Source organism: Ceratotherium simum, chromosome 10 (genome assembly GCF_057802395.1).
Source record: "Ceratotherium simum simum isolate JZ-2026a chromosome 10, ASM5780239v1, whole genome shotgun sequence".
NCBI classification, from domain to species: domain Eukaryota; kingdom Metazoa; phylum Chordata; class Mammalia; order Perissodactyla; family Rhinocerotidae; genus Ceratotherium; species Ceratotherium simum.
Window position 1 is genome coordinate 15,766,379 of NC_141909.1, and position 21,370 is coordinate 15,787,748.

Below are 21,370 nucleotides of genomic sequence, written 5' to 3' on the forward strand. Positions count from 1 at the left end.
ACACACACACACACACACACACACACACACACACACACACCACAAAGGGCTACAGAGTATAGATTTTGCAAAGCAATGGCTTTATCTACCTCATATTACCTGAAATTTCTACCTAGAACTCTCTGCCCACACTACATTAGAGGATTTTTATGGGATCTTGGATTCTCTTCCAAATGTAAGCATTTTAAAATTAGACAAATTTAAAAATAACACCAAGGCTGTCCTAGGCCTATGATTTCAAGTAAAAACTAAAGTGACGAATTCAACATAAATACTTACTGAGCTATTACTATGTTGCATAAAGTATGGTACAAAGTTGAACCAGTCAGGGAGAAGCACAAGGAAAAGCATTTTACAGTAACATGTCATCCAGCAAAAATTCTGTAGTTACTGCTTTCTAATTGAAGAACAATTTTTTGCTATAGCAGACACTAAAATTTTGCAAAAGATGCACTCAAATTCCTCAATCTGGTTGTTGAAATGGAATGTGCTTACTTTCTGGATTGCTCATTTCTTAAAAATACTGAATTTTGCCCCATTGTCAGACCACATGTTCCAATTTTAGCTTAAAAAATTACACTACCCTTTACCCGAGACATCACGTCTCCCTCCCACCGCCAAACTGTCTACCAACAGAGATCCATGCCTTTCGTCCTCAAGTGGGCATAAACCCAAAGAGACGCGGAAACCTACGTGGGTTTAAATTCTCGTGTGCTTGGGTGCATAGTCCTTAATCCCGTTTTCCACGTCCCTCAAATGCAGGGCTGCATTAGATAGCCTCTTCGAGGTGCCTTGCATCTGCAGACTTCTGAGATTAAAACGCATCTCTTCTTGGGAGCGAATTCACATAAAGCCCCTATGGGAAATTAACTAGCCGAGAGCCAGGCGAACCGCAGGGTAGGAGTGAATCTGGTTTCTCTTTGAAAAGCCTTCCTGGGGCGAGCATCCCACGCCAGCAACAGAGCGCGCCGGAGCACCACGTGTCTGCACCAACAGCCGGATTGGCGGAGCGCATTTTAGCGCTGTGGTCTAGACGCGCGCAGTCCCGCCCAGCTGCCAGAGGGGCTGGGACGCCGTGAGAAGAGGCTGGAGGGAGATCGCGGAGGGGAGGGGGGCGGGAGGGGGGTGGGGGATCCCGAGAAGCCCGCGGCCTGGAGTCTGGGAGCACGCGGAGCGGCGCCGGGCGGCCCGCCTCGCCACAACTTGCCCAGACCAGACAAGCTTCATCCTGCCCTCTGGAAGAAGGAGCTGGCCCGCCGCTCCCCGCTCGGCTGCTCCTCGGCCTCCGCGGGCCCTGCCGGCGCCAGCAGCGCCCCCGGGGTCTGGGTCCCCAGCGTCGTCCCCGTCTGCCTGCAGCGCCCGGCGCCCGCCCAGGAGCGCGCAGCTGGGGTGAGCCGAGGCCTGGGATGCGCCAGGCACCCATGGAAGCCCGCGGCGGACGGGGCATCTCGGTGCTCGCGAAGCCGGGCCCTTCTCCGTCTTCCCCCGGCTGGGAGCCGAGGCGCTGTAGACCCCGCTGGCGTGGCCGCCGCAGCCCCCACTCCCCATTTGCCTTATAAGGGGCGGGGCCAAGGGCCCCCGGAGCCCGCGTTCCCCGGCCTTTGTCTTTGCGGGTTCGGCTGGCCGGCCCCGCCGTGTGCCCGGGGCGGGAGGGGCCGCGCCGGGTTGGCGGCCCTGCCCGGGGGTGGGAGACGGAGAGAACGGAAAACCGTGCCCCCTTCTTTCCTGTTCCGGCCATCTTGCGACCAAGATTCAACCAAGGGGTGAAGGTGGCCAACAGCGCGGCGCTCGGGGTCGGAGTGGTGGCAGTGAACGGAGATGGGCGCCTCGGGCCCCGCGCCCCTCCTCCCGGGACTGCAGTGGGGGCGTGCGGACAGTCTCCCACGTTCAGGTCCAAGGGCCTGGGCCCAGGTCACGGATAAATCCCCCTAACAGGCCAGAGGCCCAGAAAACAGGAGGGGAAAAGGCCGGGAGCTGACGTTTATTTAACTAAGCACCTAATTCATTCGATCATTCCTTATCCACGTGTCGATTGGGCAAATTCTTACCGCCTCTCCGTGGCTGTCGTATGCTAGATGCTGGGGATATAACGGTGAGCAAGAGGAACGACGGCCCTTATTCCCGCTGATCCTACAGCCCAGTGGATGGAGCCCACAGTCCACAGACTTGCCAGGTCAGTATCCTGCCACCCTCTAAACAGATAGGGAAACTGAGGCCTAGGGCTGACATATTTTGTTTTAGATCAGGCAGCAAGTAAATGGAAGAATCAAACGGGAACTTCGAAGGTCTTTAAGACTTTTGTTCATGCCAGGCTGCATGAATCGTTAATAGTTCTTTTTTTCCGAAGGCCCATTAAAAGTTATTTGGATGGGGCCTGGCCCCGTCGCTTAGCGGTTAAGCGGGCACCCTCCGCTGCTGGCTGCCGGTTGGGATCCCGGGCGCGCACCCACGCACCCACGCACCGCTTCTCCGGCCATGCTGAGGCCACGTCCCACATACAGCAACTAGAAGGCTGTGCAACTGTGACATACAACTATCTACTGGGGCTTTGGGGGGAAAAAAATAGTTATTTGGATGTTTGGTTTCTATGAAGTCATGAAGTGTATGCTTTATTTCCTGGATGCTTTCATATGGGTTTATTTCTAGTTCACAATACCTGGAAAGTGCCAAAAATATTTGATATTACAACTTTTCTTCCAGTTCCAGTGAACTGTATTTTCCTGTCTTCTGTTCTTTGGCTGTTAGGAAAGACGAAAATTTTCCTGATGGTTGGACCAAGCAGGGATTCCCCCGTGGACTGAGGAATGTCTGGCTTTTCCTCAGTTCATTAATCTCTGTGGTAACCACAGGCAGCCCCCAGAAGACCCCAAGAATGAGAGGCCTGAGGTCTACAAGTTGCTGCTAGAAATATTTTAGCCTCTCCAGAAAACAGAATGCAGCTGAGACACAAGTTTGTAAGGTAAATACCAGGACCCTGTGAAACCTGATGGTGAAGCTGACGTTGCAAGTTCCCCTCCACATAATTGCTTTTACCTTCACATTTTGAAAATGTATCCTTTTGGAAAAACAAGTAAAATATTACATATCTGGGGGAGGTTCTTTGGTTTGCACTTCCATCAGAACGTTATACCTAGGCGGCCAACCCATAGAGGCAGAAAGACTCCATTTAAAAAAGTATCTTGGGGCCGGCCCTTGGCTTAGGGGTTAATTGCGGGCTCCACTACTGTCTGCCCAGGGTTCAGATCCCCAGCTCCGCACCCACGCACCGCTTATCTGGCCATGCTGAGGCCACGTCCCACATACAGCAAGTAGAAGGATGTGCAACTATAACATACAATTAGCTACTGGGGCTTTGGGGGTGGGGGGGAAGGAGGAGGATTGGCAATGGATGTTAGCTCAGAGCTGGTCTTCCTCAGCAAAAAGAGGGGGATTAGCATGGATGTTAGCTCAGGGCTGATCTTCCTCACCAAAAAAAAAAAAAAAAGTATCTTGGATGTAAGAAATTTAGAAAGCCTGCTGTCAAATATAATTCACTATACTACAAATTTAATTTTGTAAACTTTATTGAGGTCTAATATACAAAATGCACCCTTAATTTTCAGCGTACAATTTGATGAATTTTGACAAACGTGTATGCCTGGATAATCAACAGCAGAATCAAAATATAGAACATTTCTGTTATATCCACAAGTGTCTTCATGCCCTTTTGCAGCCAGTCCTTCTCCATCCCATTTAATTTTACATAATTTTGTTGCTTAACGTTTTGTAAATTGTGCGTAAAAGATGAGGATGAACTGATATTTCTGATCCCAAAACCTAAGCCGAGGACTGGAGTGAATAACCAGAGGCTGGCAGCTAGGATGGAAAGGCCCTGGGGATGTGGCTTCCCACGCTTTAGAGACATGGACTGTCCAGCCCAAAGGCCAGGAAGAGTGGTGCTCCGGGGAGCTGGCGCTCAGGAGGTGCCCTCTCCGGGTGGACGGGCGTCCACTCGGGCTCGTAGCCAAGGTCTTCTCTGGTCCCGCAGGGCCCTGGGCGCACGCTGACCGCGCGGGGGCCGGCGCGCCCTTTGCCTCCAGGTCCTGGTCCAGGGCGCTACCATAGCAACGGCCTGGACGACCAGACCCTAGGTCGCCGCCGCCGCCGCCGCCGCGGACCTGGCCTTCTCCCGCTCCCGAGGGCTGGGGCGGCGGCGGCCCCGGAGGCAGCCCGGGCCAGGTAGACGGGACGGCCCCCTCCTCCCATGCCAGCAGAGGGTGCGGATTTGCTTCCAAGCATGGTAAGAGGCGGGATGCCGGGCTGGGGGCGGCCCGGGCTCCCCGGGACTTCCAGTTCCCCTATCACCGCCGCGCTGTCTCCTTCCCGCAGCCCTTCCAGAAGCACGTCTACTACCCGCTCGCCAACGGCCTCGAGGGTCCCGACGCCCCCGCCGCCGCCGCCGCCGCCGCGGGGGGCGCGGCCGCCATGGCCTGTGCCCCGCCCAGCGCGGCTTCGGGCCCCCTGCCGTTCTTCCAGTTCCGACCCCGGCTGGAGAGCGTGGACTGGCGGCGGCTGAGCGCCATCGACGTGGACAAGGTGGCGGGGGCCGTGGACGTGCTCACGCTGCAGGAGAACATCATGAACATCACCTTCTGCAAGCTGGAGGACGAGAAGTGCCCGCACTGCCAGTCGGGCGTGGACCCGGTGCTGCTGAAGCTCATCCGCCTGGCGCAGCTCACCATCGAGTACCTGCTGCACTCGCAGGAGTTCCTCACCTCGCAGCTGCACCACCTGGAGGAGCGGCTGCGCCTGAGCCTGGCCGACTGCGAGCAGGGCAAGAAGCTCCTCACCAAGCAGGCGGGGGAGATCAAGTTACTCAAGGAAGAGTGTAAACGCAGGAAAAAGATGATCTCGACCCAGCAGCTGATGATCGAGGCCAAAGCCAGCTATTACCAGGTGAGAAACTGCGTTGTGATTACCATGCATAATCCAATAAAATCCTCAGATCCCACTGGCCGGGATAGTGAGAGTTCTTATATCACTGCTTTTTTTTTCTTTTAAGATTTGTACACTAAATCAAAAGAAACGGCATATTTAAGCAAAACAGTAATTTTAACCCACAGATGACATGGTTCATTACCTTATGTAGAGGGCCGTAGGATTAATAATTAAACAGGTAATGTTGTCTGTAGTGCTTTATTGAAGTCATGTAAGTGCTGGTGGTTCAAGAAGCTGTTTCCTCCTAATTGATGTACAAATCGCTAGTGAGGTCGGCCCCCAAACTATCTGGAATGATTAAATTTGTGGAGTTTTTTATTTCAAAATATTTTCAAACTTACAGAAAAGTTGCAAGAATAGCGCAAAGAACTTAGAGTGCATATACTCTTCACCCAGATTCACCAATTATTAACATTTTCCACATTTGCTTTATTTTCCATCTGTATATACGTATTATCATTTTGAGCCACTTGACCGTGAGTTGCAGACTCCTAAATATTTCGGTGTGTATTTCCTAAGAACAAGAACACTCACTAATATAAGAACAGTATTTTAAAAATTAAAAAATTTTGTTTTTCTGGTCTTAATCTCCAACTATTATGAGTTGGACTTTGAGCCCAAGATAAATATCATAATTTTTGAGTATAGCAGAAATCAATGTATTTTTTTGATCAGTTAGGTGGAGGAAGCACAAAAGGTATCAACAATGTTTGATAAAGATATTGAAGTAAACAACAGACTGATGAGAATGATTTCACACCCTTATATTCTAGTCATTTTGGCTAAAAATGGCTTAAAAGGCCTCCGTGTTTTTAGGTAATAGTGGCATGAGTAAATGTGGAGAACGCAGTGTAGGATGCAGAATATAATGGGTGATAGTGCTTAGGACTGACCCCACAGGCACTGAGAGAAGGGTATTTAAGACAGGTGAACAGTTGGGAAAGAATGCTACTGGAAAGGCTTAGTGTTTAGCCTTGGGTACATAACCCTGAGATACAGTCTTCAAGTGATATTTGATGTTGTTAATTGCCTGTTTGTTTCATAAATGCCATTTAAAAACTAAATATTTATAAGTCGTGCTGAGATGGCTCTTTATAAATCTATTTACCATACAATGAATAGAATGAGTTCTATTTAAACCTTAAAAAAAGTTTATCTAGGGCCGACCCAGTGGCCTAGTGGTTAAGTTTGGCGTGCTCTGCTTTGGCAGCCTGGGTTCGGTTCCTGGGCGAGGACCTACACCACTCGTTTGTGAGTGGCCATGCTGTGGCGGTGGCTCACATACAAAAGAAAAAAAGAGGAAGATTGGCAGCGGATGTTAATTCAGGGCAAATCTTCCTCAGCAAAAAAAAAAAAAAAAAAAGTTTAGCTTTGGTAATAATCGGTGAAACGTTATAAACATTTTTTCATTCCTTTGGTTATTACAGAAATAGCGGTTAGGAAATAAAGATTTAAAAATGTGAATGATATATAAGGATAAAAAGGTAATGGCTCAGTTTTGTCAAATGAGTGACACCTGCCAGCTCTTGGGCACTCAGCAGACTCTCTGAATGACAGTGTTAGCGGTATGGTATGCTCAGCTGTGACTGAGAGGAGGTAGAAGTGACCAACCCCTTCTTCCTACTTAGTGTAGTACGGGTACGCTCTGCCCTCTCTTAAGTGACTTGCCATTGTCTCTTTACGGAGTCTGAGCAGTGCGAGCGCTTTAGGGTAACAATTCCAGAGCTAGACCTCCTGGGTTTGAATCCCAGCTGTTCTGCTGTGCAAGTCATTTAACTTCTAAACCTCGGTTTCCTCATCTGGAAAATGAGAACATTAGTAATAGTTACCTTTTAGGGTTGTTCTGAGAGTCCCATGGGATGAAGCATGTACAGCATAAGGAAGGCTCAGTGAACAGCATCTGACATGGATGTTGACTTCTGCAGTGGCTTCCCGGTAGCGAGCTGTGACTACCTGTGACCCCTTTGCAGATACTCAGACCTTTTTAGGAGCTCACTGAATAGTGGGGATATAGAAAAGGAGGCCAGAGGTCACAGTGCTGATGCTGTAGGAATCACCAATTCTGGGAGAGGAGTCAAAAACAGCTGCTCAGAATAGTTGACACGTAAGCTAGCTTGGGTTCTATGAGGTTATTTATAAGCATTGTAACTCCAGGTTCCTAAGCTGGGGATATTCGGCCTAAATTTATGGGAAGATAATTGATTTTGTTTGAATAAATATTTGACTTTAGCATGCAGTCATGAATTTGTGTTTAGATAGAGACCTCCAATAGCTGGGAAAGTCTAATGGCCATGTGTAAAGGCCAGTGTGTACTAACAATATTGCTATCAAATTATTTTTAAAAATTAAAAAATGCCAGTGGATCATAACAGGACGTAGACTCACTCTGAGAAGACCTTCCGTTTTCATAGCTGGCAGACTCAGATTCCTCTCCATGCTCCAGCAACACAGGCAGATTTTAGAATGTCAGTGAATTTATGTCCCTGGTTCCAATTATTCAACCGTTTGGAGTTGGAGATGACTGTTGGGAAGTAGAAAAAGCATGCATTTTGTAGTCAGAGAGACATAGGTTAAAATAGGCAACTGATAATGCTGTGAGTTAATTTTTATGAGCTTTGATTTCTTCATGGATAAAATGGTTGCTGTGGAAATTAAATAAGATAATGATGTAACAGGGCCTAGCTCCGTGTAGGCACAGTGGAAATGTTGGTTTCTTTATCCACTATTCTCCACCATTGTCTTTGAGAGGTCTCAAAAAATACTTGCAAGAATACAGAACCTCCATCCTACTTTGTTTTGGTAAAGGAATCCTTACTGAGTTCTCATGTTAATTCTGTTATACTAAACGTTTTTCATTTTTTAATGATTTTGGATGGAAGTTGTATTAAGACATTTACATGTTTTACACAGCATATAATCTACATGTAGTCTACATTATTAAACCAAGTATACTGAACATAGTTCAACATATTCTGTTCCTGGGGTTGTCATGGAAAAAACATCCGATTCCTTTCTGTAAATAGTTACTAGTACCTAACTTTTCTTAATTTATTATGTCACTTTTTTTTTTTCTAAAAGTGCTTTAAGGGATACTCCTTCGAAATAGAAGTTTATATCCTTCATCTGTATATCAAATTCACATATACAATATTTATCATATATATGTATATATAAAACTCTATTTTTAAGAAAATGCAAGAGTTTTAGAGGATACATTTTTCAAAGCATTTTTAAAAACTGGGAAATTTTTTTATTAATGGGGAAATTTGATTCCAGGTTATGTAGAATTCCTTCTTGCCATCCTATTCTGAAAGGAAGCCTTATTATTTCTAAGGCAGAGTCTTCGTGCAATAAATAGGATTCCTGAACCTCCTGCTACTGCTTGCTGTAAAGAATGATCTCACTTATGTTAAGTTTCTAATTACTGTAAGATCTATTATAAAGTACCTTTTAATCCCAGTGATGGTAGATCAGATGGTGTTGGCTTTGGGGCCTGACCAAGTTGTTCATGTATCAATAATCCATTTATTTATTTATTTTTTTAAGTTTAATTACTCTTATAATTTTTTATTTATTTATTTGTTCCCTCAAAGCCCCAGTAGACAGTTGTATGTCATAGTTGCACATCCTTCTAGTTGCTGTATGTGGGACGCGGCCTCAGCATGGCCCGAGAAGCGGTGTGTCGGTGCACGCCCGGGATCCGAACCCGGGCCACCAGCAGCAGAGCACACGCACTTAACCGCTAAGCCATGGGGCCAGCCCATCCATTTATTTTTTTTTAACTGACTAGTATTCCATGGTGTACATGTATCAGAGATTGTTAACCTTTCACCTTTGAAGGATATCTTGCCTATTTCTAGTATTTGGCTATTATAAATAATGCTGATATGAACATTCACGTGCATGTTTTTGTGTGAACTTATGATATTTTTTTTAGAACAATTTTAGATTCACAGCAAAATTGAGGGAAAGATACAGAAAGTTCCCATATACCTCCCTGCCCCCATACACCTCCCCGCCCCCATACATGCATAGCTTCCCCCATTATCAACATCCCCCACCAGAATGGTGCATTTATTACAATTGATAAACCTGTATTGACACATCAGAATTACCTAAAGTGCATAGTGTACATTAGGGTCCACTCTTGGTGTTGTATATTCTATGGGTTTGGACAGATGTTTCATGACATGTATCCGTTGTTATGGTGTCATACGGACTATTTTCACTGCCCTAAAAATCCTCTGTTCTCCACCTGTTTATTGCTCGCTCTCCCAACCCTGGCAACCACTGATCTTTTTACCATTTCTCCTTAGTTTTGCCTTTTCCGTAATGTCATATAGTTGGAATCATACGGGATGTAGCCTTTTCAGATTAGTTTCTTTCACTTAGTAATATGCATTTAAGGTTCTTCCATGTCTTTTCATGGTTTGATAGCTCATTTCCTTTTAATGTTGAATAATATTCCATTGTGTGGATGGACCACAGTTTATCCATTCAGCTACTAAAGAACATCTTGGTTGCTTCCAAGCTTTGGCAATTATGAATAAAACTGCTATAAACATCCCTGTGCAGGTTTTTGTGTAGACGTAAGTTTTTAACTCCTTTGGGTGAATGCCAAGGAATGTGATTGCTGGATTGTATGGTAAGAGTATGTTTAGGGACCGGCCCTGTGGCTTAGCGGTTAGGTGCGCATGCTCCGCTGCTGGCGGCCCGGGTTCGGATCCCAGGCGCGCACTGACGCACCACTTCTCCGGCCATGCTGGGGCCGCGTCCCACATACAGCCACTAGAAGGCTGTGCAACTATGACATACAACTATCTACTGGGGCTTTGGGGGAAATAAATAAATAAATAAAAATTAAAAAAAAAAGAGTATGTTTAGTTTTATAAGAAATGCCACAGTGTCTGTGTCATTTTCCATTCCCACCAGCAATGAATGAGAGTTCCTGTTGCTCTACATCCTTGTCAACATTTGGTGTCGTCAGTGCTCTGTATTTTGGCCATTCTGACAGGTGTGTAGTGATATCTCATTGTTTTTATTTGCATTTCCCTGATGACATAGTATGTGGGACATCTTTTCATATGCTTATTTGCCATCTGTATAGCTTCTTTGGTGAGGTGTCTGTTAAGGTCTTCAGTCCATTTTTTAGTTGGGTTGTTTGTTTTCTTTTTGTTAAGTTTTAAGAGTTCTTTTTTGTTTCCCTGAGGAAGATTGGCCCCGAGCTAACATCTGTTGCCAATCTTCCTCTTTTTGCTTGAGGAAGATTTGCCCTGAGCTAACATCTGTGCTGGTCTTCCTCTATTTTTTTGTACGTGGGCTGCCCCCACAGCCTGGCCACCAATGAGTGGTGTAGGTCCGTGCCTGGGAAGCAAACCTGGGCCGCCAAAGCAGAGTGCACCGGAGTGCACTTAACCACTAGGCCATGGGGCTGGCCCGAGAGTTCTTTATATATTTTGGATAACAACCCTTTATCAGTTGTGTGATTTGCAAATGTTTTCTCCCAATCTGTGGCTTGTGTTTTCATTCTCTTGACATAGTTTTTTGCAGAGCAGAAGTATTTAACTTTAATGAAGTCCTGCTTATCACTTATTTCTTTCATGGATCATGTCTTTAGTGTTGTATCTAAAAAGACTTCACCATACCCAAGGTCACCTAGGTTTTCTCCTCTGTTATTTTCTAGGGGTTTTATAGCTTTGCATTTTACATTTAGGTCTGTGATCCATTTTGAGTTAGATTTTGTGAAGGATATAAGGTCTGTGTCTACATTGATTTTTTTTTTTTTTTGCATGTGGATGTCCAGTTATTCCAGCACCATTGTTGAAGAGGCTATCTTTATTCCATTGTATTGCTTTTGCTTTTTTGTCAAAGATCAATGGACTATAATTATGTGGGTTTGTTTCTGGACTTTCTATTCTGTTCTGTTTACCTATTTGTCTGTTGTTTAGCCAATACCACACTGTCTTGATTACTGTATCTTACAGAAAGTTTTAAAGTTAGTAGTGTCAGTGTTCCAGCTTTGTCCTTCTCCTTCAATATTGTGTTGGCTATTCTGGGTCTTCTGCCTTTCCATATACACTTTTGAATCAGTTTGTTGCTATTCACAAAACAACTTGATGGGATTTTGATTGGGATTGCATTGAATCTATAGACCAAATTGGGAAGACCTGACATCTTAACAATATTGAATCTTCCTATTCATTAACATAGATATCCATTTATTTAGCTTTTCTGTGATTTTGTTTCATCAGAATTTTATAGCTTTCCTCATATAGATCTTGTACATATTTTGTTAGATTTATACCTAAGTATTTCATTTTGGGGAATGCTAATGTAAATGGTATGGTGTTTTTAATTTCAAATTCCACTGGTTCATTGCTGGTATATAGGAAAGCAATTGACTTTTGTATATTAACCTTGTATCCTGCGACTTTGTTATACTTGGTTATTAGTTCCAGGAGTTTTTTTTGTCAATTCTTTTGGATTTTCTACATAGACAATCATGTTGTCTGCAAACAAAGACGGTTCTCTGTCCTCCTTCACAGTCTGTATACCTTTTATTTCCTTTTTTTGCCTTATTGCATTAGTGAGGACTTCCAGTACAGTGTTGAAAAGCAGTGGTAAAAGGGGACATCCTTACCTTATCCCTGATCATAGTGGGAAAACTTCAGGTTTCTCACCATTAAGAATGATGTTAGCTGTAGGTTTTTGTAGATAATCTTTTCCAAGTTGAGGAAGTTCCTTTCTCCCCTGGAGGTTTTAACTCTCAGACTTGTCATCCACTCTGAGCCTCCAGCAATTTGTCATTTACAGTTCGGGTTTCCTACCCTGGCACTGGTTCCTGGAGAGGTTTTTGTTGGTGCATCTCTACTCCAGTAAGCCGTGACTCCCTGTATTCACCTGTCTGTCTCTCAAACTTGGGGGCAGAGGTTTGCTCTGTGTCCTCCCCTCTCACAGATCTAAGAAGAGTTGTTGATTTTTTAGTCTGTTCAACTTTTTACTTGTTGTTAGGATTAAGTGACAATTTCCAAGCTCCTTAGATGTGGATTCAGCAAATGGAAGTCTCTTAGCTTTGTTTTGGTATCTTTTGTCATACAGAAGTTTTCCCTTTTGATGTAGTCAACATGTCAGTCTTTTCTTTTTGGAGTAGGAACCCCTTCTTATCCTGAGCTCATGACTCTTGTGTATTATTCAAATAGTTAAAATATATATTTTCCATTTTTAGAAATTGAAAGTTAGGTTTCCCAGGTGTCCTCATCCTTTCCTTTCTCCAGTGCTGTGCGTAGTGCTAGAGCCCGCACTTAAATCACAGTCAGTGTGGGCAGTCCCTAAAGTACTGTGAGGGAACCAGAGTCATCATCACGAGCAGAGAAGGCTGAAAAGATGCTTTTATTTATTTAATTTTTTTTGGTGAGGAGGAGCAGCCCTGAGCTAACATCCATGCCAATCCTCCTCTTTTTGCTGAGGAAGACTGGCCCTGAGCTAACATCCATGCCGATCTTCCTCCACTTTATGTGGGACGCTGCCACAGCATGGCCTGACAAGCGGTGCCTTGGTGCACACCCGGGATCCAAACCCGGGCCTCCAGTAGTGGAGAGCGCACACTTAACCGCTACGCCACGGGGCTAGCCCCTTGAAAAGCTGCTTTAAAGAGTCTCTGAAATGCAATGCTGAGAAATATACTATAGTGATGGTTTTCTAGGAAACTAGAACCTGGAGTCCAGATGCAGTTATACTGATTAAGAGGAAGACAATATAGGGAATAGAAGCACATGTAAATGGCATAATGGAGATGAAACAGCAAAATCCAAACTGAGAGAAACTCTGCAGGACATTTGTTCATTCTCTTTAGCAAAAGAATTGCAAGGAAAAAAGAGAGATGGAGGGGCAACCTAAGAACTAAAAGAGAATTAAGATATAGGCCTTATTTGGATCCTGATTCAAAACAAACTGTAAAAATTTTTTCTAAAACAATGTGGGAAATACTGGGGAAAAAATAAGTGGTTGCATATTTGTTGATATTAATTTTTATTTTTAAATGTAAAAATTTATACATTTTTAAAGGTAGAATAATGATATTATAATTGTGTTAAAAGAAAGCTTTTATCTTTTAGAGATAGATTCTGAAATATTGACCAATAAAATATATAAATCCAGGATTTACTTCAGAATAATCCAGGGGTGAGGATATAGATGAAACAAGTTGAATTTTTGCTTAAAGTCTGAATCAGTGTTAAAGTGAAAAAAAGATATTGGTGGAATTGATTTTTTTCCCTCAGTAAATTCATTTTAGTAGGCCAGATATTTCCAAGCATTTGTTCAATCATTTAGTAGTACTGGGCTCTGAAAATGAAGCTGTGAATAAGATGGAGTCCATGCTCTCAGGAAGCTGGCATTCTAGAACCTGGAGGGATTGGGCTGGAGACAATAAACAAGTAATTAAATGTGAAAATATTAACTGTGAGATGTACAATGATGAAAATAAGACAATGGGATGGGATGGTGACTGGTGGGTGGGAGGATCATCCGGGAAGATCTTGTCGAGGACGTGCTGCTCATCCCCAGTGTGGAAGATGCTCCGTAAACGACATCAATGTCAAGAAGGAGCCAGCCATGGGAAGATTTGGGGAAGATTCTGGCAGGGGACTAGCTCATGCAAAGGCTCTGAAGTTGGCCTACTTGAGGGACAGAAAGAAGGTTAGCATGGCTGGAGTGTCCTGAACAAGTTGGTGGTGACAGGCTGGGAACTACCAGTATAACCGGAGCAGCTTCAGGGGTTCCAGAAACTACCATGAAGGGCTACATTAACTGTCAAGAGATGCTTTTCACTGCCTTGTGCTCAGTTTGGGAAGCATATCCTGGTTTTGTATTTGTCTTTTTAGTCATGCTTTCAGTAACATTGACCAGGACGGTATCTTTTAGGGGAAAGCCCCCAAGAGGTACTGCTTCAGGTACCCAAATTTTAATTGAAATTAAGTGGAAGGACAGTTGTTACAGACACTTGGATTTGTTGCTCTCTCCTTTTCAGTGCCATTTTTGTGACAAGGCCTTTATGAACCAAGCTTTTCTACAAAGTCATATCCAGCGTCGCCACCCTGAAGATTCTCACCTGGGTAAGTAATGAGCTCAACTTCAAAGAGCTGTTTTCTTTCTGGTACCTTTTTCTTTTTTCAGTGAGACATGGTCCAGTGCATCTCTCAATCCTTTTAAAAGAAATTGTTGCAGTCCTTATTCACTCACTAAGTAATTATTGAGCCCCTACTCTGTGCCATGCACCATGCTAGGGGCTAGAGATGCAGCCACAAGTGAAACAGACCAAGTCCTGCTCTCTCGAGTCTTGCGTTCTAATGGGAGGGTCGGAGGAGACATGCTTAAACAAATGAGTGAGAGATTCTTTTCAAATGGTGGCAAATGCAACGTAGAAAATTCAGCAGGAGAATGAGATGAAGAGTGACTCCAGGTGGTCAGCCAAGGCCTCACTAAGGAGGATATTTGATCAGAGACCGGAATGATGAGGCGGTCCCCAGCCTGGGGAAAATCTGGAAAATGAATATCCCAGGCAAGGGGAACTCTGGTTGTGAGGGGTGTGAGGGGAGCAGATAGAAAGTTGGTGGAGTAGAGAGAGCAAGGCAGTGGCGTGTGGTGATGTTAGAAAGGAAGGGGCCAGCTCACATGGGGCCTCAAACACCCTGGCAGTAATGTGGGTGTTTTTATAAGCATAATGGGAAGCCACTGGAGGGTTTTAAGTAGGGAAGGACATGGTCTCATTTGTACCTTAAAATGACCGCTTTAGTTGTGGGGGCAATGGTGGAAGCAGGTGGAGGAGTGAGGAGGCTACAAGAGTAGCCCATGAAAGAAGATGGCAGCCAGATCAGGATGGTACCGGGGAGGATGAGAGAAGTGAAGATGGAGCGGATATACTCCGGACACAGAGCCCGCAGAGATATGACTCGACGTGAGACGAAGAGATGACGCAAAGATGGTCCTAAGTTTTTGTCCTGTACGTTTGGGTGGATAGCAATGATGCTTACCAAGATGGGGACCCAGGGGCGGGAAGCAGATTAAGGGAGGAAGGAGAATGGAGAGACTGTGTTGGCTGTGGGTAAAAGTCACACGTACAATCACCATGCAAGTGGAGATGCTGGAGGCTGGAAGTCAAGGTGGAGACCCAGGCTGGAGATATAAACCTGAGAGTTGTTAGCAGAGCTGGGCTGGATGAGATCACCTAGACAGAGAGAAAAGATGGCTGAGGGCCAGGCCTGAGGCTCTCCCAGCACTAGGAGCTCAGGAGGAGCAGCAGAGGAGAGTGAGAAATAGCAGTTATCGAGGCAAGAGGGAAACGTGGGGAGTGTGTTGTCATAGAAACCAAGGGAAGTAAGTGTTTCAAAAAGGAGGCTGTGGTCAGTTGTATCAAATGTTTCTGAGGCACAAAGTAAGATGAAGACTGAGAACTGACCATTGTTGTCACCATGGCTGTTGGTGACCTTGACATGGCAGCTTCATTGTATTGGTGGAGATAAAAGCCCCACTGGATGAGCTGAGCAAGAATCAGGCCAGGAAGTGGTCATGTCAATTACAGACATTTATTTCAGTAATGTTTACTGGGAAGGAAAGCAGAGACATGAGGCATCACCTGAAGGGAAATGTGGGACCAAGGGAAAATTTTTGTTTTGTTTGATGTAGGAGGTGCTAGGATGTGTTTGGGTGCTGATGTGAATTAACCAATATATAGATAGAGAAATTGAAGAAGCAAGCGAGGGGAGGGGTTCTGTGGCTTACCGAGGAACCAGATTTCCGACTGTTTAAATGTTCTCAAAAGCAGAGAATGCAAGGCCTATTTCTCCATGAGCAGATCAGAGCATTCTGCAGATTGCCACAGAGTTGAAATGTTTCCACTATCTAAACGTGTGTACTTCCAGCTTGTTACTCAGCGCTTGCTTTCGCCTCCCTTTTGCGCCAGTCTGTTTCCATTCCTGCCTAATTCAGGTAAATAGATTTATTTAGGAAATAGCTAAGCGTTGTATAAACAATATGAACAGCATAAAATTCCATTTATAAGCCATGGACCGCTGATACAATTTAGCAACATATTGGAGAAACTGGAGAGATTAAATATTTTAATTAATCTACCATTCTTCAGTGTGAAACTGACCTTCTTCCTCTTCTGTTTCAGTATCTTATTCTGTCGCATACTCCTTTCAGAGAGTATTTCAGACTCTGAAATGAGTATTATTTCTTCAGGTCATCTTTGAGATTCTGACTTTCTACTTTGGTTTCCATACCTTTCATGTCTACACTCACAGACACATGTATATCCATTCAGTCATGTGTACATCTGCATGTAAGTACATGTACATAAGTATTCTTCCCTTCACTTGTTGCTTCCTTTTACAACTTTTCGGTATTTCGTTTTTGCCCCGTGGACAGGTTATGGCCCGAGTTTGCATTTTGAATGCCAGCCTCTGCTTGTCTTAGCACTGATAGGGTTCTCAGGAGAGTTTGGTGGGAGCCACAGGATGGTGACCATAGAGATTTCAATATGGTGGTGGCTACAGTGGAAGCTCTTGCTTCCCTTCTCTAATTGAGACAGGCGTTGAAGAAGAGCCCAGAGTGCCATTGAGTCAAAGCAGCCAAAATTATTCCTTGTCACGGTTACTGCTCCCTGAATGGGCTCTCACACAGTCACTGTAGGATAATCCAACACAGTGGCTGAAAGAATCTGCTAAAAATAATTCAGCGCCCAGTAATACAAAGGGCTGCAAATAAACACTAAAGAGCAAAAATTGGCCCATGTGGCATGAATAAAGTAATAATATCCCAAGTGAGAGCTATTTCCTTTGTCTTTGTTTTATCAATAGGACTGTACCCCATAAGTTTTCCGGTAGGTTTCATAAGAGATAGTATTTTAACAAGATATTTCTGTTGCAACAGAGTATAAGAAAACAGTGCAAACTGATAAGCTCCAGAATGAGATTGACATGTTGAAGGAGCAGCTGCAGCTCACCAAGTCTCAGCTAGAGGCTGCCCAGCACGCCCATGCAGTCAGATTCTCTAAGGTACGATACTAGATTCCAAAACAATGGTATGTTGGGAAGAATTTGCGTTAATTCCCTTTAAATGTTTGTTAGAATTCACCAGTGAAGCCAGCTGGTCCTGGCTTTTCTTTGTTGAGAGGTTTTTAATTACTGATTTAATCTCCTTACTTATTATTGGTCTGTTTAGATTTTCTATTTCTACATGATTCAGTCTTGGTAGGTTGTGTGTTTCTAAGAATTTATCCATTCTTCTAGATTGTCCAGTTTGTTGGCTTATAATTGTTCATAGTAGTCTCTTATGATGCTTTGTAATTCTTTGGTATCAGTTGTAATGTCTCCTCTTTCATTTATAATTTTATTTATTTGAGTCTTCTCTCTTTTTTTTCTTGGTTAGTCTAGCTAAAGGTTTGTCAAGTTTTTTATCTTTTCAAAACAGCAGCTCTTAGTTTCGTTGATCTCTTCTATTGTTTTCTCATTCTCTATTTTTATTTCTGCTCTAATCTTTGTTATTCCTTCCTTCTGCTAACTTGGGGCTTAATTTGTTCTTCTTGTTTTCTAGTTCTTTGATGTGTTATGTTACATTGTTTATTTGAGATCTTTCTTTTTTCTTAATGTAAGAATTTATAGCTTTCAGCTTTTTGCTTAGAACTCCTTTTGCTGCATCCCATAAGTTTTGGTATGTTGCACTTCCATTTTTGTTTGTGTCTCTCTCTATATATGTATATTTTTTAATAGTTCTTTTTTTTTTTTTAAAGATTTTATTTATTTATTTTTTCCCTCCAAAGCCCCAGTAGATAGTTGTATGTCATAGCTGCACATCCTTCCAGTTGCTGTATGTGGGACGCGGCCTCAGCATGGCCGGAGAAGCGGTGCGTCGGTGCGCGCCTGGGATCCAAACCCGGGCCACCAGCAGCGGAGCGCACGCACTTAATCACTAAGCCACGGGGCCGGCCCTTAATAGTTCTTGAGTTGAAGTTTTTTTTAACAAATTACTTTTTTAATTTTTTAAATTAATTGATTTTTTTTTGAGGAAGATTGGCACTGAGCTACCATCTGTGGCCAGTCTTCCTCTTTTTTTCTTTTTTCTCCCCAAAACCCCCAATACATAGTTGTATATCCTAGTTGTAGGTCCTTCTAGTTCTTCTATGTGGGACGCCACCTCAGCATGGCTTGATGAGCGGTGAGTAGGTCCACGCCCAGGATCCGAACCATCGAACGTGGGGCTGCCAAAGTGGAATGTGCAAACTTAACTGCTGCGCCACCGGGCTGGCCCCAGTCTCTCTCTCTCCCTCTCTGTCCCCCCCCCCAATATATATATATATTTGTGTGTGTGTGTGTGAGGAAGATTGGCCCTGGGCTAACATCCATGCCCATCTTCCGCTACTTTATATGTGGGACGTTTGTCACAGCATGGCTTGATAAGCGGTGCGTAGGTCCGCACCCAGGATCCGAACCTGTGAACCCCGGGCTGCCAAAGCAGAGCTCATGAACTCAACCACTACGCCACTGGGCTGGCCCCTCAATGTATTTTTTGATTTCCCTTTTGATTTCTTCTTTGATCCATTGGTTGTTCAGGAGTGTGTTGTTTTTTTTTTAGATTTTATTTATTCATTTTTTCCCCCCAAAGCCCCAGCAGATAGTTGTATGTCATAGGTTCACATCCTTCTAGTTGCTGTACGTGGGACTCGGCCTCGCGCTGGACGGAGAAGTGGTGCCTCGGGGTGCGCCTGGGATCCAAACCCGGGCCGCCAGCATCAGAGCGCGCGCACTTAACCGCTAAGCCACGGAGCCGGCCCAGGAGTGTGTTGTTTAATTTTCACATATTTGTGAATTTTCCTCCTGTTACTGATTTCTAGTGTTAAATCATTGCTGTCAGAAAAGATACTTGATAGGATTTCAATCTTCTTGAATTTATTAAGACTTGTTTTGTGACCTAACATACAATCTATTCTGGAGAATGTTCCATGTGTGCTTGAAAAGATGTGTATTCAGCTGCTGTTGGATGGAATTTTCTGTGTATGTCTGTTAGGTCCATTTGGTCTATAGAGTTGTTCAAATCCTGTTTCCTAATTTTTTTCGTGTGGATGGATTGCTGTTTATTTCTCCTTTTAGTTCTGTTAGTATTTGCTTTATAGATTTAGGTGCTCCAATATTGGATGCATAAATATTTACAATTCTTATATGTTCTTGGTGAATTGACCCCTTTAACATTCATTATATGACCTCCTTTGTCTCTTGAGATCTTTCTTTCTTTTTTTTTTTTTTTGGTGAGGAAGATTAGCCCTGAGCTAACATCTATTGCCAATCCTCCTCTTTTTGCCAACGAAGATTGGCCCTGGGCTGACATCTGTGCCCATCTTCCTCTACTTTATGTGAGATGCCTGACACAGCATGGCTTGATAAGCAGTGCGTAGGTCCACGCCCAGTATCCGAACCTACGAACCCTGGGCCGCCAAAGCAGAGTGCGTGAACTTAACCACTATACCACCTGGCTGGCCCCGAGATCTTTCTTTTTTAATGTAGGGATTTATAGCTATAAATTTCCCTCTAAGCACTGATTTGGCTGCTTCCCTTTTTGGTATGTTGTGTTTTCATTTTCATTCATCTCAAAGTATTTTCTAATTTCCCTTTTGAGTTTTTCATTGACCTATTGGTTGTTTAAGAATATGTTCTTTAATTTTTGAGTATTTGTGGATTTTCTGGTTTTCCTTCTGTTATTGATTTCTGGCTTCATTGCCTTGTGGTTCGAGAAGGTACTTTGCGTGATTTCAGTCTTTTTAAATTTATTGAGAATCATTTTATGGCCTAATATATGGTCTATCCTGGTGAATCTTGCATGTGCATTTAACAAGAATGTGTATCCTGCTGTTCTTGGTTGCAGTGTTCTCTATGTTTGTTAGGTCAAGTTTGTTCATAGGGTTGTTCAAGTCCCCAGTTAGGGAAAAAAAACCGAAGGTCATCAAGAAATCAAAGGTTGATCAGCTAGACCTCGAATTTAGCTCATTAAATGTGAGTTTGTGTTTTTTGAGGATGAGATGGGGCTTCTCTACCCAAGTTGATCTGGTATCAAGAAAGGTTTTTCTGCTCACTAGGCTTTTTCTTTTAAAGTATGTTTGCATTTTATGTATATTGCATATCTACTATACAGATTCACAGATCATAGAACTCTTGTGACTTTGGGGCTCTGTGTTTGTATTTTAAGAGATGTAAGGGCAAAATGTTGTTGTGTGCTGCCTTTGGTTTAGAAAAATCATTGTGCACAGACCTGCCATTATACAAAGTGTTATTGCAAGCCTAACTGAAATATGCAATACTAGCTGACACATTTGAGGTGAAGCTACATCCATTCATTTAAAACTTTACATATTTGCTTCATATCAGAACTTTTAAAGCCATGTATTAAAATAATTTCAGGAATATGAAATGCAGAAAACAAAAGAGGAAGAATTTCTGAAGTTATTTGATAGATGGAAAGAAGAAGAAAAGGAGAAACTAGTTGATGAAATGGAAAAAGTCAAGGAAATGTTTATGAAGGAGTTTAAAGAATTAACTTCTAAGAATTCAGCATTAGAATACGTAAGTATTAAACCTTGAAGTCCTTATAGCATTGGTAGAGTTGTTGCCTTGAGAGGTAGCATTAGAATGGCATTATGGCCCGTGGATCCATAAGTTCTTTATCATGCCCTGGCCAACACCCCTCCCCCTGAAAGTCTTGGGAGCTCAAAGCCTGTGGAAGACCGAGCAAATGAGAAAAGTCATTTCATTGAGAGTGGGAGCTTTGGTCCCAAACGCCAGTGCAGAACAATTGGTACATTTGGTTGGATCAGAGAAGATGGTCCCTCTTTCCTTAGCTTGTTAGGTTTAGATAGCCTTAAACCATAAACCCCTCCCTGAGTTTTGGAACTTTCCAGAAAGGCTGACACAGATCACCAACGTGGGAGGAGAAGAAAGCCGACCCAGAAAGCCAGAGGGAGAACCTTTGCCAGGCCCTTTCCTCAAACCCAGGCCTGGCTGGTGAGGAGGACCGGGTTTGAGTGAGCAGGATGTGGCTAAATAAGCCCCCGTTCCCTGTGGGAGCAGCCTTGGTCCACACTCATCAGTCACAGGCATGGATGATAGACAGAGATGCGCCTTGCTGGGTGGGAACTTAACCTCTGTGAGCTCCTTCCTCAGAAAGTGACCAATCAGTGTCTTCCAGCTAGGAATTAACTGAGCTCACTGGGCAGCTCCGTCCTGAGTCATCCTTGGGCAAAAGGAAGCAAGGGAGGCGAGGGAAGGTCCTTGAGCTCCCTCTAGGGGCCAAGAAGTTTTATAAACTAAAATAGAGGGATATTTTTGGAATACTGCTAAGATCCTTC

The 21,370-nt window shown here is 43.9% G+C and overlaps 1 protein-coding gene across 7 annotated transcripts in view; it reads left to right on the forward strand.

Annotated features, from left to right (window-relative positions):
- The first annotated feature begins 1,138 nt into the window (after positions 1-1,138).
- DZIP1 (DAZ interacting zinc finger protein 1) overlaps positions 1,139-21,370 on the forward strand; it is a 58,877-nt gene continuing 38,645 nt past the window's right edge. For 4 of the 7 annotated variants that reach the window (XM_014781822.2, XM_014781824.2, XM_014781825.2 and 1 more), the window contains exons 1-8: positions 1,139-1,389; positions 2,076-2,173; positions 2,746-2,959; positions 4,028-4,279; positions 4,369-4,935; positions 14,006-14,090; positions 16,909-17,033; positions 20,427-20,588. In XM_014781822.2, coding sequence (XP_014637308.1) covers positions 4,244-4,279; positions 4,369-4,935; positions 14,006-14,090; positions 16,909-17,033; positions 20,427-20,588 — 975 coding nt within the window. In that variant the 5' untranslated portion in view covers positions 1,139-1,389; positions 2,076-2,173; positions 2,746-2,959; positions 4,028-4,243. Of the gene's footprint in view, positions 1,390-1,430; positions 2,174-2,745; positions 3,051-3,602; positions 4,280-4,368; positions 4,936-14,005; positions 14,091-16,908; positions 17,034-20,426; positions 20,589-21,370 lie in introns of those variants that run through there. The other 3 variants (XM_087435914.1, XM_087435916.1, XM_087435915.1) reach the window with 3 other exon arrangements.